Source organism: Cyrtonyx montezumae, unplaced genomic scaffold (assembly GCF_038088225.1).
Source record: "Cyrtonyx montezumae isolate F1298 unplaced genomic scaffold, pur_monq_1.0 scaffold_4, whole genome shotgun sequence".
Taxonomy (NCBI): Eukaryota; Metazoa; Chordata; class Aves; order Galliformes; family Odontophoridae; genus Cyrtonyx; species Cyrtonyx montezumae.
In genome coordinates this window covers 23,973,299-23,986,479 of record NW_027072045.1, presented here as the reverse complement: position 1 = coordinate 23,986,479, position 13,181 = coordinate 23,973,299, and the positions used below count along the sequence as shown (strand labels likewise).

The window sequence follows — 13,181 nt, the reverse complement described above, 5'->3', positions numbered from 1 at the left end:
GAAGTTGATTGGGAGGTGTTTTAAGGCATGGTCTGCAAAGTGACTCTCACATCATCTACTGCGGTTGCATTATGTAGCATGATTTTATTGTGTGCCACATGCTGTGTTGAGCACAAATATGTGGTGTTCTTACTAGCAGTTAGATTTGTTATGTGATGCTTATGTTGAGTATAAAAATAAACTATTGCTTAGAGTGAGGTTTGTATGCTTGTGTACAACTCAGCGTGCAAGAATTCACTATTTCAAAACTGGGGATTTGTTTCCAAATGGATGCTACCTGTTGCAGGATGTGGATTCTGATATTTTCATTACGTTAGGAGCTTGTAAAAAGCCATGTTTCTGACTGTGTTTCTAGTAATATCTTTTTTTGTTAGACCTACTTTGAGAAGCATGGCTTGAGGGCATCCTATTCATTTACAGAATCCTGGGGGTGCTTCAGTTTGCATGATTTTAATGCCACTTTAATTTTATCTGATGTGTTTCTTAGTGAGGTCTTGCAGCTTGGGGCTGTCACTTTGAGGTAATGCTTGCTGTGGTTACGTAGGGAATTTCCTGTCCCTCAGTAAGTATGATCGTACTTGCTGTGTGTTGTTTATCAGTGTGTTTGCTGTGGTTTAAAAACTACTTGGTGTTTTTCAGTCCTACTAGCTCCCTGAGACAAGTTAAATGCAGATAATAGTTTCAGGGAATAACGTCTCATCTTGATAATACAGTGCTTAACACAAGAGTAAACTTTAAGTTAGTAGACAGCGTCTAAACTTGGAGACTTTCTGTCCTTACTGTCTAAATTGCAAGTCTTTAATAATAGCATTTAGGCAAATTCTTTGTTTTGTATCGCTGAGCAAAAGTTTGATGCAGATATAGTTATCTGCATGAGTAGCAAGATGAATATGTGTGCAAGTGTACTGAAGCAAGATGGAAGTTCTCAAGCCAAAAACTGTTGAGGCAAAGATATGGCTTTATAAAATAAAAGTGTGGTATAAAATAACCAAAATGACATTGTCTTAATACACATTTATTTCATTTTTGGTGAAGATGGTTGTGGAATGTTTCCCAGGGGCTAGGGAGCAAAAGTCACTGATGTAAGAAAAGGAATAAATGCTTTTATATCGGAATTCGGAGGTAGTTTTGTGTTCATGCATCTCTGCACTCATGCCAAGAAATATTTAATGATTAACTTGAATACTGCATGCAATTGCTGTCCTGTGACTCAAATCTTGTGTGAGAACAATAAGGCAACCAAAATTGGTGACAGTTTCCATATGAAGATGAAAAATGCCTAGGGATTTTCATCCTGAAAGTCCTGGGATTTTGGAATCCTGGGAATATGGAAAAAGAAAATGCTGGGTAAAGATAAATGAATAGTGGGGTTTTATTTATATTTATTCTTATTTTTTAAACTTGTAAGGTAGAGATCGGGGAAACAAAATCAATAATCAGCTACTGAATTATCAACAAATGAAAGCAAGGATCTGAATCACACCAAATGAATTTCTGGAACTCTCAGACTGTTTGTATAGCATCAGGAGTATGACTGTGTCCAAAGTATTCTGACGAAGTTGGTGAAGAGAGAGAAGCCACTGTTGAACAGAGGGCTATGAGTGCAGGTTCATGCTTGCAAAGTTCTGACGCGAACAGAATCTGGGAGAATATACTGGGGAAGGGTCCCTGTGGGAATGAGGAGAAACATACTTGCAGTGAATACCCGCTAGAAGGCAACTTAAGTAGCTTTCTTCACTAGTAAGGTTTTTCTGCAGGAGGTGATCCTCAGGCCTGTGTTCTTGGGGTGGGTGCATTTGTTGTTTCTACACCAGCTACAGTTCCTGTAGGCTGTGCTGGTTCTGCTGGTGGAAGTCTGAATCACTTTGTTACTCTTTTGCTAAAATGTTAAAACAAAACCACCTGTGACTGTAACTGTTTACTCAAACTTCTACATGAAATGAAGGACTAGGGCAATATAAAGAGGAAGGCAGAGGACTGACAGTTTAGGTAGGCAACAGAAGTCTTATGTAGTGAGGAGTGACAACTGAATAACATTACTGCCAAATTGCTGCTGCTGGACGGCTATTTCTCTTGGGAGTCTTAAAATCTGAGTTAATTTGAACAGTTACGATGTTGTTAAGCATATGGGTATAGCGAACAGATCTAAATGCATGTTCACATATATTGTTTTGTGTTACTGATTGAGGTCTAATACGTTCTTTCTTTTTCTTAGATTCACGCACCCTTTGAGGACCAATGTACCCGATAGCTCATGGAAGAAAAGAGTCAAGTCAGGACATCCTTGGTTTCCAGGCTTCCAAAATATGGAACAAAAACCTTAGGAAGTGTCTTGCAACCTACGTCAAATGGGACAGCTGTTAATGTAGCAGGGAATAATGGTGGCAAAAATTTCAGCAAGCACAATGGCACTGTTAACACGTCTTCCTTTTCTTTCAACTGGAGAAAATCAAATAAATATCAATTTCATGATGAAAATGAGAGAGAGACCAACTCTAAACATAATTGTAATGACAAATCAATTGATTCTGAGAAGTATTCTCAGTCTCAAGGAGCACTGAGTAATGATATGCTCAGGGTGGGTTTGAACAATACTGCTTCAGTTGGGTCAAAAACAGCAAAGCAAAACAATATGTTTGTATCTTCTACTGAGGAATCAAACCCAAAATCTTTGTCTGGACTCTCTAGTTCAGCAAAATTCACCAAAGGTGCCCTGTCAGGAAGGACCTCATATTCTGGACTCAGTGCTCCAAAATCACACTTAAATGGCTTTTATGGAAATAGGCCAGTGGTAGGTTTGCAGAGACCTAGAGCTAATTCCAATGCTTCGAGGACAAGTTCAGGAGAAAGCCTTGTACACTCTACAGACAATAGCAAGTCTTCTTCCTGTGAAAAAATGGTAAGGTCACAAAGTTTTTCACATTCCATTCAGAATTCTTTACTTCCCCCTGCTTCGTTAACCAGGTCACATTCCTTTAATAAAGCTGTGGATCTTACAAGGCCTTATCACAGTCAAAATCTAGCTGTTAGGACATCTCAGAGGTCGACTCTGTGGTCAAGAAATTCAAGACAGTTGGATGTACCCAATGGAAATGAAGCTGTGAAGTATGGATTTACCAGACCGTACTCTAATATGTCATCTCCTTGCACAAAGAAGTCCACGCTGTCAAATGGATCTAGGTCAGCACCGTCTTTTGGATACAGATTAAGTCGGCCTTCTCTGTTGAAACCTACTAGCCAGCGGTTTGCTGGAAATGTTATTGTGGATGGTGGCAAAAGTACAACTCCTGACACGTGTGTAGTGGAGAACTCTGAAATATCAACAAATATAAATAGAACAGTTGAGAAAAATAGCATTGTAGAGGGTAATGCTCAAAGAACAGCATCTGTTGAAGGCCTTCATGAAAGCATGGGAAAACATGGATCAAATGTCATGTGTATGAGCGATGATGGAGATGAAATATCTATATCTTCTTTGTCATCCTCTGAAAAAAATGACTTGAGTGAAGACTTCAGTGATGATTTCATAGATTTAGAAGATCCGAATAAAACGATACAAATACAGCAAAAGGAGAGCTGCATTCAAGGGCTAGAGCACGGGAGCATAACATCAATAGAGCCGTTCACTTCTCTCAAGGAAAGTGGAGGATCTTGCTGTAATGCTGATGACTGGCTTGATATAAATGTGTCTGGTAAATACTTTGTTGCATTCAATTTGAAATTTTTGGTACTAAAATCAAGATTCTATTATTGCTGTTAAGTTATTTTATATCTTTAACCATTTTTTTCATAACACAACTATACTAGCCTATTTATTTTCTCACAGTGCTTTATCTGCATGGTTGTCATCTTTTTCAAGCATGTTTTTTTTTTTTAAGAGCTCTTTTTATTTGGAATAAGAATTAATGGTGGCTCCTCTAGCTACTCTCACAGTAAGGGGGTAGAATTATTCTTAGCCTTACTTTGACATTCATTTATTTTGTATTAGTGGTCTCTGCATTTTTCTCCTCTCTATAGGGAGAGAACAGCTGTAACTGCTTTAAGTAGTGGGAGTAAGTGTGTCTCATTCAATTAGTTAATTTTTAAAATTGAAGAGTTGCTGGTTTTCTTCTAGTGTCATGCTATATTAACTCCTGAAGTCAGTGAAAGAGATGCTTTAAAGTCTGTGTTTCTACTTCCCTGATGGACTTTCGTGGTATAAACTGTTGAAAGATTGGATTTAACTTTTGAACCCACTTTATTAAAATGATAACAGAATTCTTAAAAAAACAAATGCGTTTCATGGATTACTGCATTGTAAAAAGTTAGCAAAGATGTACGTTAAAAGGGCTGTTAGTTTTAGTTGTAACTAGCAGTCCAGCCTGAACTTTTTACTCTGTATGGTGAGTGGTATTAATACTGTACAATGCTTTTAGATATTTGTTAGAATACAGTTTAGAAGCATTGAAACATGAATTATACACACCTTTATTTATTTTTGAATATTGGATTGTTTTTTGACTGTTTTTGTTTTCTTTAAGCAATGGATGACAACAGTGAAAGCACAAAGCATACTGCTGAGAGTGTGATTTCTCCAGAGATGAATTACAGAGCTGGGTCCTCGTTTGAGCTTTCTCCATCTGATAGCTCTGATGGCACTTATATGTGGGATGAAGAGGGGCTGGAACCTATTGGAAGTGTCCATCCATGCGGAAGTTACGAGTCTTCAGAAATGAACAGCATAGTATGTATTTGTGTATAATCTGAGTATTTATAGGGCTTTTTTAATAAGTTTATTGCTGAAGTATATAGTAAAAATACAACTAATGTAGTTTTCTTTTTATTTGGTAACTGTTTCTTCTTTCCTCTGTAGTTGACAGACTTCTAGAAGTTCTTGTTAAGGAATTCCTGTTTCGAGATGGATGGCCTTGAAACAGGCAGTTTACATACATATCTAACTTGTTCTAAAGTTGTAACAGAATAGATCGTTCCTCATGCAGTGTCATGGTAGCACTCACTGTTTACTGAAGAAGTTTCTTTATCTTTGTAATGTTAAATATCCCTTAACTGTCTTTAAACCTGAAGAGTGAAAAAGCAAGAAAATATCAAATATCTGCCTTGTTTGTCGTCTGTCTACGTAGGATTCTTCTGAACGCAGATTTATTTTCATTTGTCAGTTTGTTCCAACATAGCTTTGGAGCAGGTACCTGCAGGCAGTTCAGCAGGTGAGCTGGACTATTTGTATGTATGGAAAGCATAAGATGAACAATTGTTTTATTTTTGCTAAATGTAACAGATCCAAATTGACCATTGCTCAGTCTAGAGTGGTTGGAGAATAGTAGCAGTCCTCCAGCTGAAGCAGGTTAGCCAACCTTTGGATTCTGACAGCCTTGATGAAAATATTGTCTGTTCTTCATCTTTTTTTCCACAGAAACACTTTGTATTTACGTATCTGAGTTGTTCATTTGAGACTGTTCAGATGTTATTAACATTTTGCTATTAATTTGGAACTTTGAACAATATCTGTGCATAATTGATTGGTTTCTTGTGGTTCTTAAGTTTTAGGAGTGTTAGGTATTATGTCACCTGTACCAGCATCAGTAATGTAGAAGCATTGTGGTACTAGTTCAGACTTTGATATGGGGTTGGCTGTGCTAGCCCTCAAGCAGGACAGAGTAGAATTGGTCTGTAACGAGGGCATGGCTATCTAATTATATTGTTAGTATAAGTAAATATAAATTCCTGATATGTTTTCAGTTGCCTATGATAGAGTTTATTTTCTGTCTTAAACTATGGTCCAGTGATGCGTTGCCTGAGAGAAAGTTTAGAAACAGTTATTAACTTCTCATGGTAATTATGGCCAGCTTGGAAAGGCATCGAGTTTCTTCCAATGTGAACTTTGTAGTTTATGGACGTTTAGAGGAAAAAGTTTAGTAAAAAAGCAGGCGCCTTTCTCTCTGACATACATGTGAGTGCACCAGGAAAAGTTCTTGAACTTTCTCCCTGGTGAATTTTAAATACAGATATTTTTTGATGCACCCAGTGGAATTAATCAAGCAATTAAGGTACAGCTTCCATATGCTGTTGGGCTGTGTAATGTCTTTGATACACATGATCTTACATTAAATAAATGTATTAGTTATCTATTATATAAGTGTATGAACTGGTCAGTCATAGTCTATCTGATTAATAGAAACTGTCATACAGCTGAGGTACATTAGGTGTTTTTGATACCTTTTAAAAATGTATTAACTGATTTATAATGAGTTATGAAACAATAATTGAAATCTGTCTTGAAAGAAGCACATGGATTTTATCTGTTTTCCTTAGAGTTTATTTGCTCTTGGGGTGAAATCCATGTCTCAGTGGAGTGAATCTGTTTTGTCATTTATTGATATCACCAGAGTTTCAGCTATGGAGTCTACAGTAGTTCTTTTTTTTGTTTTTGTTTTGCTTTTCCTTTGTGATTGAAACCTGGGAAAGGGACATTTTCCCCCGTGTTAGTCTAATCCAGAATGGTTTGTGGTCTTAGAGGCATTGACTACTCGGGGAAATATGCTGTTTAAACTTAAATGCTTCTTAGGGAAGATAAGCTTGCCGAAATAACATTGTGTAATATTCAAACTGTGGTACTTACTGTTTTCTTACAGTACTTTTAGTTGCAAGTAATTGAGTGTTGTTTTGTTGTTTTTCTTAATAATTCACTTACCTAAATGACACCAGTGATCTTTTAAATTTAAATTTTTACTTTTCTGATATATGTTCTCTCCAGTTGGTTAGTACTGAATCAGTAGTTCTCGTTCTGTGGGAACATGGACTTGGAAATTTTGGATTAGGGTTAATCATTACAGCTTTAATAAAAATAAAATTGAAAGTAAGCTTAAGGTAACATACAACAATGGAATAATGGCTTTTTGGGTGTATGTAAGGATTCAAGTAGTACTTGGTTGACTTATTATAAGGAGTGAGCACTTTAAGCTTTACTGTATGAGATAAACATTGCTTCCCCAGTGTGTTTCTTTTTATTTTAATTGAGTTCTATAATACTATTATAAAGTGCTAAATTTATTTTGTAAACAGTATAAATTTCCAGTGCTCATTCCAAGTATGTAAATATTGAGTCTTTGTACTGTGCTAGTGGCACTGTATAACATCCATCAGAAACATTTTCAAGGCAAAGTCTTTCTGAACTAGAAGGTATGTTTATAGATTTGAACACATTTGAAATAGTGTAATGAAAATGAGAAACTGTTACATCAGGAAATTTTTTATCAGAAGTGATTGTCAATTTAATGAGGTTTTCAGTACAGAATATTCAGAAGGTCCAGTGCTTCATTTTTGTTCTTTAACAGGCTTTAGTGAAATGAAGTGCATATATTTGCTCCATGTAGACATTGCTCTTTATGAACAACATCTTCAAAAAGTGGAGCCTTGAAGTGAGAGCCCTTCAGGTGCAAGCTAGTTACAAGAATCATGCTTAAAAAGCAGATTTTGTCTAATGAGCTAATTTAAACTTGATTTTTTTATCCTCATTTCATGCTGCAAGTGAAGTGTCTAAGATTTTAAGAAGTTGAAGGTAAAATTAAAGGAATGTTTATTTTAATCTAAGATCTACATCTTCATATGAATATATATATTATTCAAACAAGGACTCTTAAGTGTATTTAGATCTTGATGGTATCTTTATGTAAGCCATTTCTGAAACTACTAGATTTCCTAAATCTGAGTTTTCCTTCCCTCCCCCTTTTCCTATGTTTGCTTCTGTCTTTGTGGTTTGGTGTCAGAATGCCACGTTTCTAGGGATGTTCCAGTTAGGAAATAACTTCTGTGTCGCTTGGCTTTTGCCATCCTCACACCCTGGTCAGAATCAACTGAATGTTTTTGTCTGCTGATGGATTGTCTGCTTGCAATTAGTATTTGAAACATTTTGATCTGTGAGTGGAAAAGTCCTCATTGCTCATCTACAATACATTATGACCGTGAGTGAGTGTCACGCAGCTCTGAGTCTTGCTTGTCTACCTTTATAATATTGGTAAATTCAAGATAAATGATACCACTTGATGTTGTAATCAGTAGATGTTGTATTATTGATGTACTTGTACCTCATGCTCCCATTTAGGTTGAGAAGGGAAGGATTTCTTGTGATTTATTCCCAGTGCATCACAGCTGAAGGACAGAGGACTCATTTGAATTGTACTGTTTAACTTGATATTCTAATTTCATATTATTGATATAATTGTTTTCAATTTTCCCATATTTCTTGCATTTGTTTTTCATATGCTCAGTTTTAACAATGATGACTGTCTGCTTTCTGATCACAGATGAATGTTACGAAAGCAGGGGCTGTGACTTCAGAGGTACTGCATCAGAGTGAAAAATAGCCTCTGTCTGCCCTCCCATCACCGCTGTAGCCTTCAGCTTTATTTAGAGCTCAATGATTACAGCAATGGGAGGTAGAAACTCCATTACTTAATGAGACAGAATTTCTGTGCCTTGTGTGATGTTGATGTCCCTGCTGCCAAACGCTATTAAGAGACTATATGAATATGTTACAGCACACAAACCTCTTCTGTTGCTTTGAGAGGCATGACGTATTATAAACAAGCTTTTATGGTAAATTACTTTTTTTTTCCTTTGAGATAGGAAAGCATATATGCCTTTGAGAGCTGTATAATTCAGAACTGTCACAGTAAGTATTCTCATGCTGTTTTGGTTGGTAAAAATAAGGAAGGCAACTTCACTTTGAGCTTCCATGTTTCATTTGTGGTGGCTAATAATTTATGTGATGGAGAGAGCAAGCAGCAGATGTTAATTTCTAAGTGTTTATCATGTTGCACTCAATACACTTCCTTTATTTCACGAGCTTGAAGTGTGGTTTCCAGTATGACTTTGTAACTGTGTACAGTGTTATGTTTTCATGTGAGTTTAAAATGATTCCTTTCAATGATTTTCTTTATTCTATCAGGTGGCCTCATTTTTTCAGTAACAGAACTTCAGAATTACTCCAGTGTGCTTCAAACTAACTGTATCGCTATATTACAATGTTTTACTCATTCCTAGCAAATCTTGAAACGAGAAGGGAAGTGAACATGTGCCCAGGGAGACCAGTAGGTTCTTAAAGTTGGGGTAGTTTTCACTGCTGTTGGTCTAAGTAAGAAAAATGTAATTACAATGGTATAGCAGATGAATTGCTGTGCATCTACCTCACCTAAGTGAATTGCTGAACATGTTACAGATAGCTTAATTAAAAACATGTAGATGGGCACACGGTTTCTTCTCATCTGAAATTTTTAGTGAGTTATCTCTGCAGAGTTATAGGAACGCTGGTATTAAGAATAATTCGGATAAGGTTCAGTTGGAAAGCATCAGAAATATAGGGGAGAGGCAGTTCCTTAATACATGGTGGGATCAACTTTTTTGTAGTATGCACAGTTTTGATCCCTCTGAATGAAATGTGTATGCCTAGTGCTGTCTCCTCAGTTGTAAAGATTGAATGCACTTTTTTCTGTTCAAGAACACTTAATGTAGCATTTAGGTCATATCAATATCAACTGCAAAACACCTTATCGTGCTAATTCCCATAGTCCTTGAGACTGGAAATTGGAGTGTCATTTTTCCTTGTAAAGGGGTGTTTGTGAGTAAACAGCTTTTTGGTGTTCTGGTGATTTTTCTTCACTTTGAAGTACATTAGGATAATACAGTGAGAATATAATGTTGCAGCAGTGCAAGTCAGAGGATATGTCAAAATAGAATAAAAACCTCAAACACTTCCTAGCTATTTGTTTTTTTTTTTATCTTTTAATTAGAAACAACAGTATTAAGGTGCCTGTATAAGAATAGAATGCATTAATGCCATTACAGATTACAGTAAAAATCTAGCAAGGATGTAATTCAAAATTTGGTCTTCAGGCAGCAATTCTGCTATCTGTGGTGTTCCTCTGATTTTTGAGGTTGATTTGATTTTGTTCAGAATAGGGAGTTGTTTGAAGCCAGAGGTCATCTACTGTGGTTGAATTTCAAACCTAAAATGGCTTATTCTTGAATTTTTTTTTCCCCATGTATTGTGTATTTTTCAAATTCTCTGGTGACTCCTGTGCCTAAGGGACTTTACAACCGAACTTAAATGCGCTTGGGGAGCTGAAGGAGGAGACTGTCCTTGTTTTGTCTTTACTGATAGAAATATGCAGTAGTCCTGTCATCCATGTCTGGTAACGTGGAAGCTGTGAGGGAACAAACTACTTCTCCTGTAGTTTCTCCTGATTGTCAGGATCTTCCTTTTGCTGTGTACCTGTAAGCTGAACATTGCACTTTCGGTATAAGTGCATGTCAGTGGAGAGATCATCAGTCATAATGATTTCTTCCAGTTAAGAGTGTCAGTAAAAATTACATATTGCTTTACAATGTAAAATTTTCCATTATGTGTAGGTTAACTGCAGTGCTGAACTTGTGACATTGGCAGACTTCAGAGAATAGAAGCAGTGGTTAGAAAGGACTTGATACTTCCTATGTTACTCTTTACACTTAATGTTGGAGCTTTCTGCTCTTGTGCTCCATGGTAAATCAGAAACTCAAATAGGCATCTGCCTATTTAAAAAAAAAAACAACAAACAACAACAAAGAAACAAACAAGCAAAACACAAAAATAAGCACTGGAATCATGAAACATTTTTAAATCTTGGTGAAATTTGCAGAAAAGATGGTCAAAATTCCTTTTTTTTTGTAGTTAGATTATTGGTGGCTAGGTGGCAGTAAAGCAATGGAACTGTGACTTCACTTGAGCTGAATTTTTGGGAAGTACTATTGTTTATGAATTGGTTAAGTCTCAACAGAATGATTAATATTTCAGGTTTTCTTCTTCCTCTTGATACTAATGAATTTCAGATCTTTTTTCTAACACATTCTGACATATGAGAAACAAAAGTAAAGAACTGTGCCTAGCTGTTTCTTGAGGGATAATAACTTCTAAGAGTTAGTTCGTATCTATGTACTGTTAATCTAAATTAAACCATGCCTCTGTAAACAAAACAAAAAAAAAAAGTTTTCATGGAGGAATATATCTTTAAGATTAATATCCAGTAGTTAAAATACTGTGGCTCATCAGATCAAAGATCCTGTTACATTTGTTGTCATGGCAATCTCTTCATGGAGCATAAACAAAATGATGAATTACTTGTTTGGATGCTGTGCTTAACTGTCTTTAATATGACTTCTAATATACAGCATTCAAACTAGCTCCTTTCCTATCCTGTTTTTGGTATTCTACAGAATTCTGTTCTTGCTCTCCTCCATGTGAGTCTTCCTCTGTTACTATGACTACTTAGTGTTATTATTTTCTTCAGTTACTTCTTTGTTCATTTGTCCCCTTAATATGAAATAAGTCATTACCTTCATTTGTTTTCTCCCTTCACGTAACTGTTCACTGTAGTTTTTCTTTAATGTCATCTACTGGGAGACTTGTATCATGTTTTTATTTCTTATCTCTTTACTGACCTCAGACCCTGGAAGACTTTCTTCTCTGTACTGATGACCTTGAGTTGTACTTCTGTAGTTCAGATGACTGGTTTACCCCATCTATTTATCCTTTGTTTTCATGTCTATTTCTGTTTCTGTTCAGGTCGCTCCAATGATAATTTTGTGATTTTTGTACTCCCTTCAAATTTTTCATTGAGTGTGGGTTTTTTTTGTTTGCTTTTTTTTTGGGTCAGAGTTTCCATTTCCTTCTGCTGATATTCTTTATTCCCATTATTCCCATTTATCTTTGTTATGGAAAAAACATTAGTCAATTTGTATCATCTTGCTCAAAGAAATACAGCATGTATGCCTGTGTAGAAAATATCATGGAGATGTCTAGAATTTTGTGCATCCAAAACTACTAGTCTTTGTAAAGCATGTATAGATCTTATTTGCAAAAGAACGTTTGAAATACAAAAGAAGAGCACTTAATTATGACATTTAAGAATTGCAATACTTAGCACAGAAACATGAATTACTTTCAGCTGGAAAATAGTGTAATTCTTCTCATTTCAAAAATTAGAACATAAGGAGTGTGTAATAAATGCGTTTTTTTGTTCATTTTGCAAAATTTTACCCATTTGCTGCAATAATCCTTACTTTCAGTAAGGCTGAAGCCATGCAGACAACACAAGATGTTCTGTTTTGAAAGCATAACCGTGCATTGAGTGAGGGCTTAAGTGTTAGGATAGAAGCATCCAACTTGGTGGTCTTAGCTGCAGGAGCATTACTATTGATGAGAAAGTAGTGGTTTATTTCTTTTGGAATATTCTACCTTGGTACTTTTTTTCATGTTGGTTGTAGATTATACGGAGAGCAATGATATGAAAATACAAAGGCTAAAAATAGTGTTCTAAATCTTAATAGAAATATCCATAAAGAAATCTTATGCCTTACTGGCAGGATTGTTCCTGTATTTTTTTTAACTAAAAGTATTTGGGTACAATGTCACATGTAATAAAAAGGTCATCATACAACAGAAAAACTGTTATATGTTATACCTACAAGAAGAAATGTGCTATTTATTTTTATATCTGAAGTAAGTACACTTTTTGTGTGAAGTGCAGTTTGTTGGATAGCCTTTGTGTGAAAGGACTGTTCTTTTTTTATGATGGTGCTAGTGAGAACACTGCCATTTCTAAGTGAATTAAACGAATGACTGACTTCAACTGTCATATCTTAGATCCTTAACCTTAAGACTAGAGCTAGAGCTTCCTATCCCATGTCAACTCCCTACATCTGTTGTTTCCAGATTTATTTTTTAGTGATGACTTACTCTATGTTGATTACTGTTTTCTCTTGTGTGGTTGGAAGCTAAATCAGTATTTGCTGAATGTGAGTCAAGTGTCTGTTGCTCTGCCATCAGTTTTGTGTGTATAACTGTTTTGTGACTTGTGCTAAGAGATGTACATGTTTTTGTAAATAAGGGGTCTTTGGTAGTAGAAGAAAAATGTTGACATCTGACCAGGATGTTTGACTTTTCTTTCTTTTGTGGAATATCTGGAGAGCAGCTGTCTGCTTGAAATTATTTAGGGACTTTGCTGCTTTTCCAAGTGTGGTGTAATTGTTTCCAAGCTTTTATGCTTGTCTGCTTCTAGACTTTTTCTCATCTTCCTACCAAGTAGGACTATTCACATTAGGGCTCTCAGCTCATTCAGTTGTACCAATTAGTCGTGGATCGTCTGTTTCTC

General features: G+C 36.0%; 1 protein-coding gene across 2 annotated transcripts in view; it reads left to right on the top strand.

Annotated features, from left to right (window-relative positions):
• Nucleotides 1-13,181, top strand: part of CCSER2 (coiled-coil serine rich protein 2) — a 62,098-nt gene that overhangs the window by 10,516 nt on the left and 38,401 nt on the right. For both annotated transcript variants that reach the window (XM_065746776.1, XM_065746777.1), the window contains exons 2-3: nt 2,216-3,692; nt 4,521-4,723. In XM_065746776.1, the coding sequence (XP_065602848.1) occupies nt 2,255-3,692; nt 4,521-4,723 (1,641 nt within the window). In that variant the 5' untranslated portion in view covers nt 2,216-2,254. The remainder of the gene's footprint in view (nt 1-2,215; nt 3,693-4,520; nt 4,724-13,181) is intronic.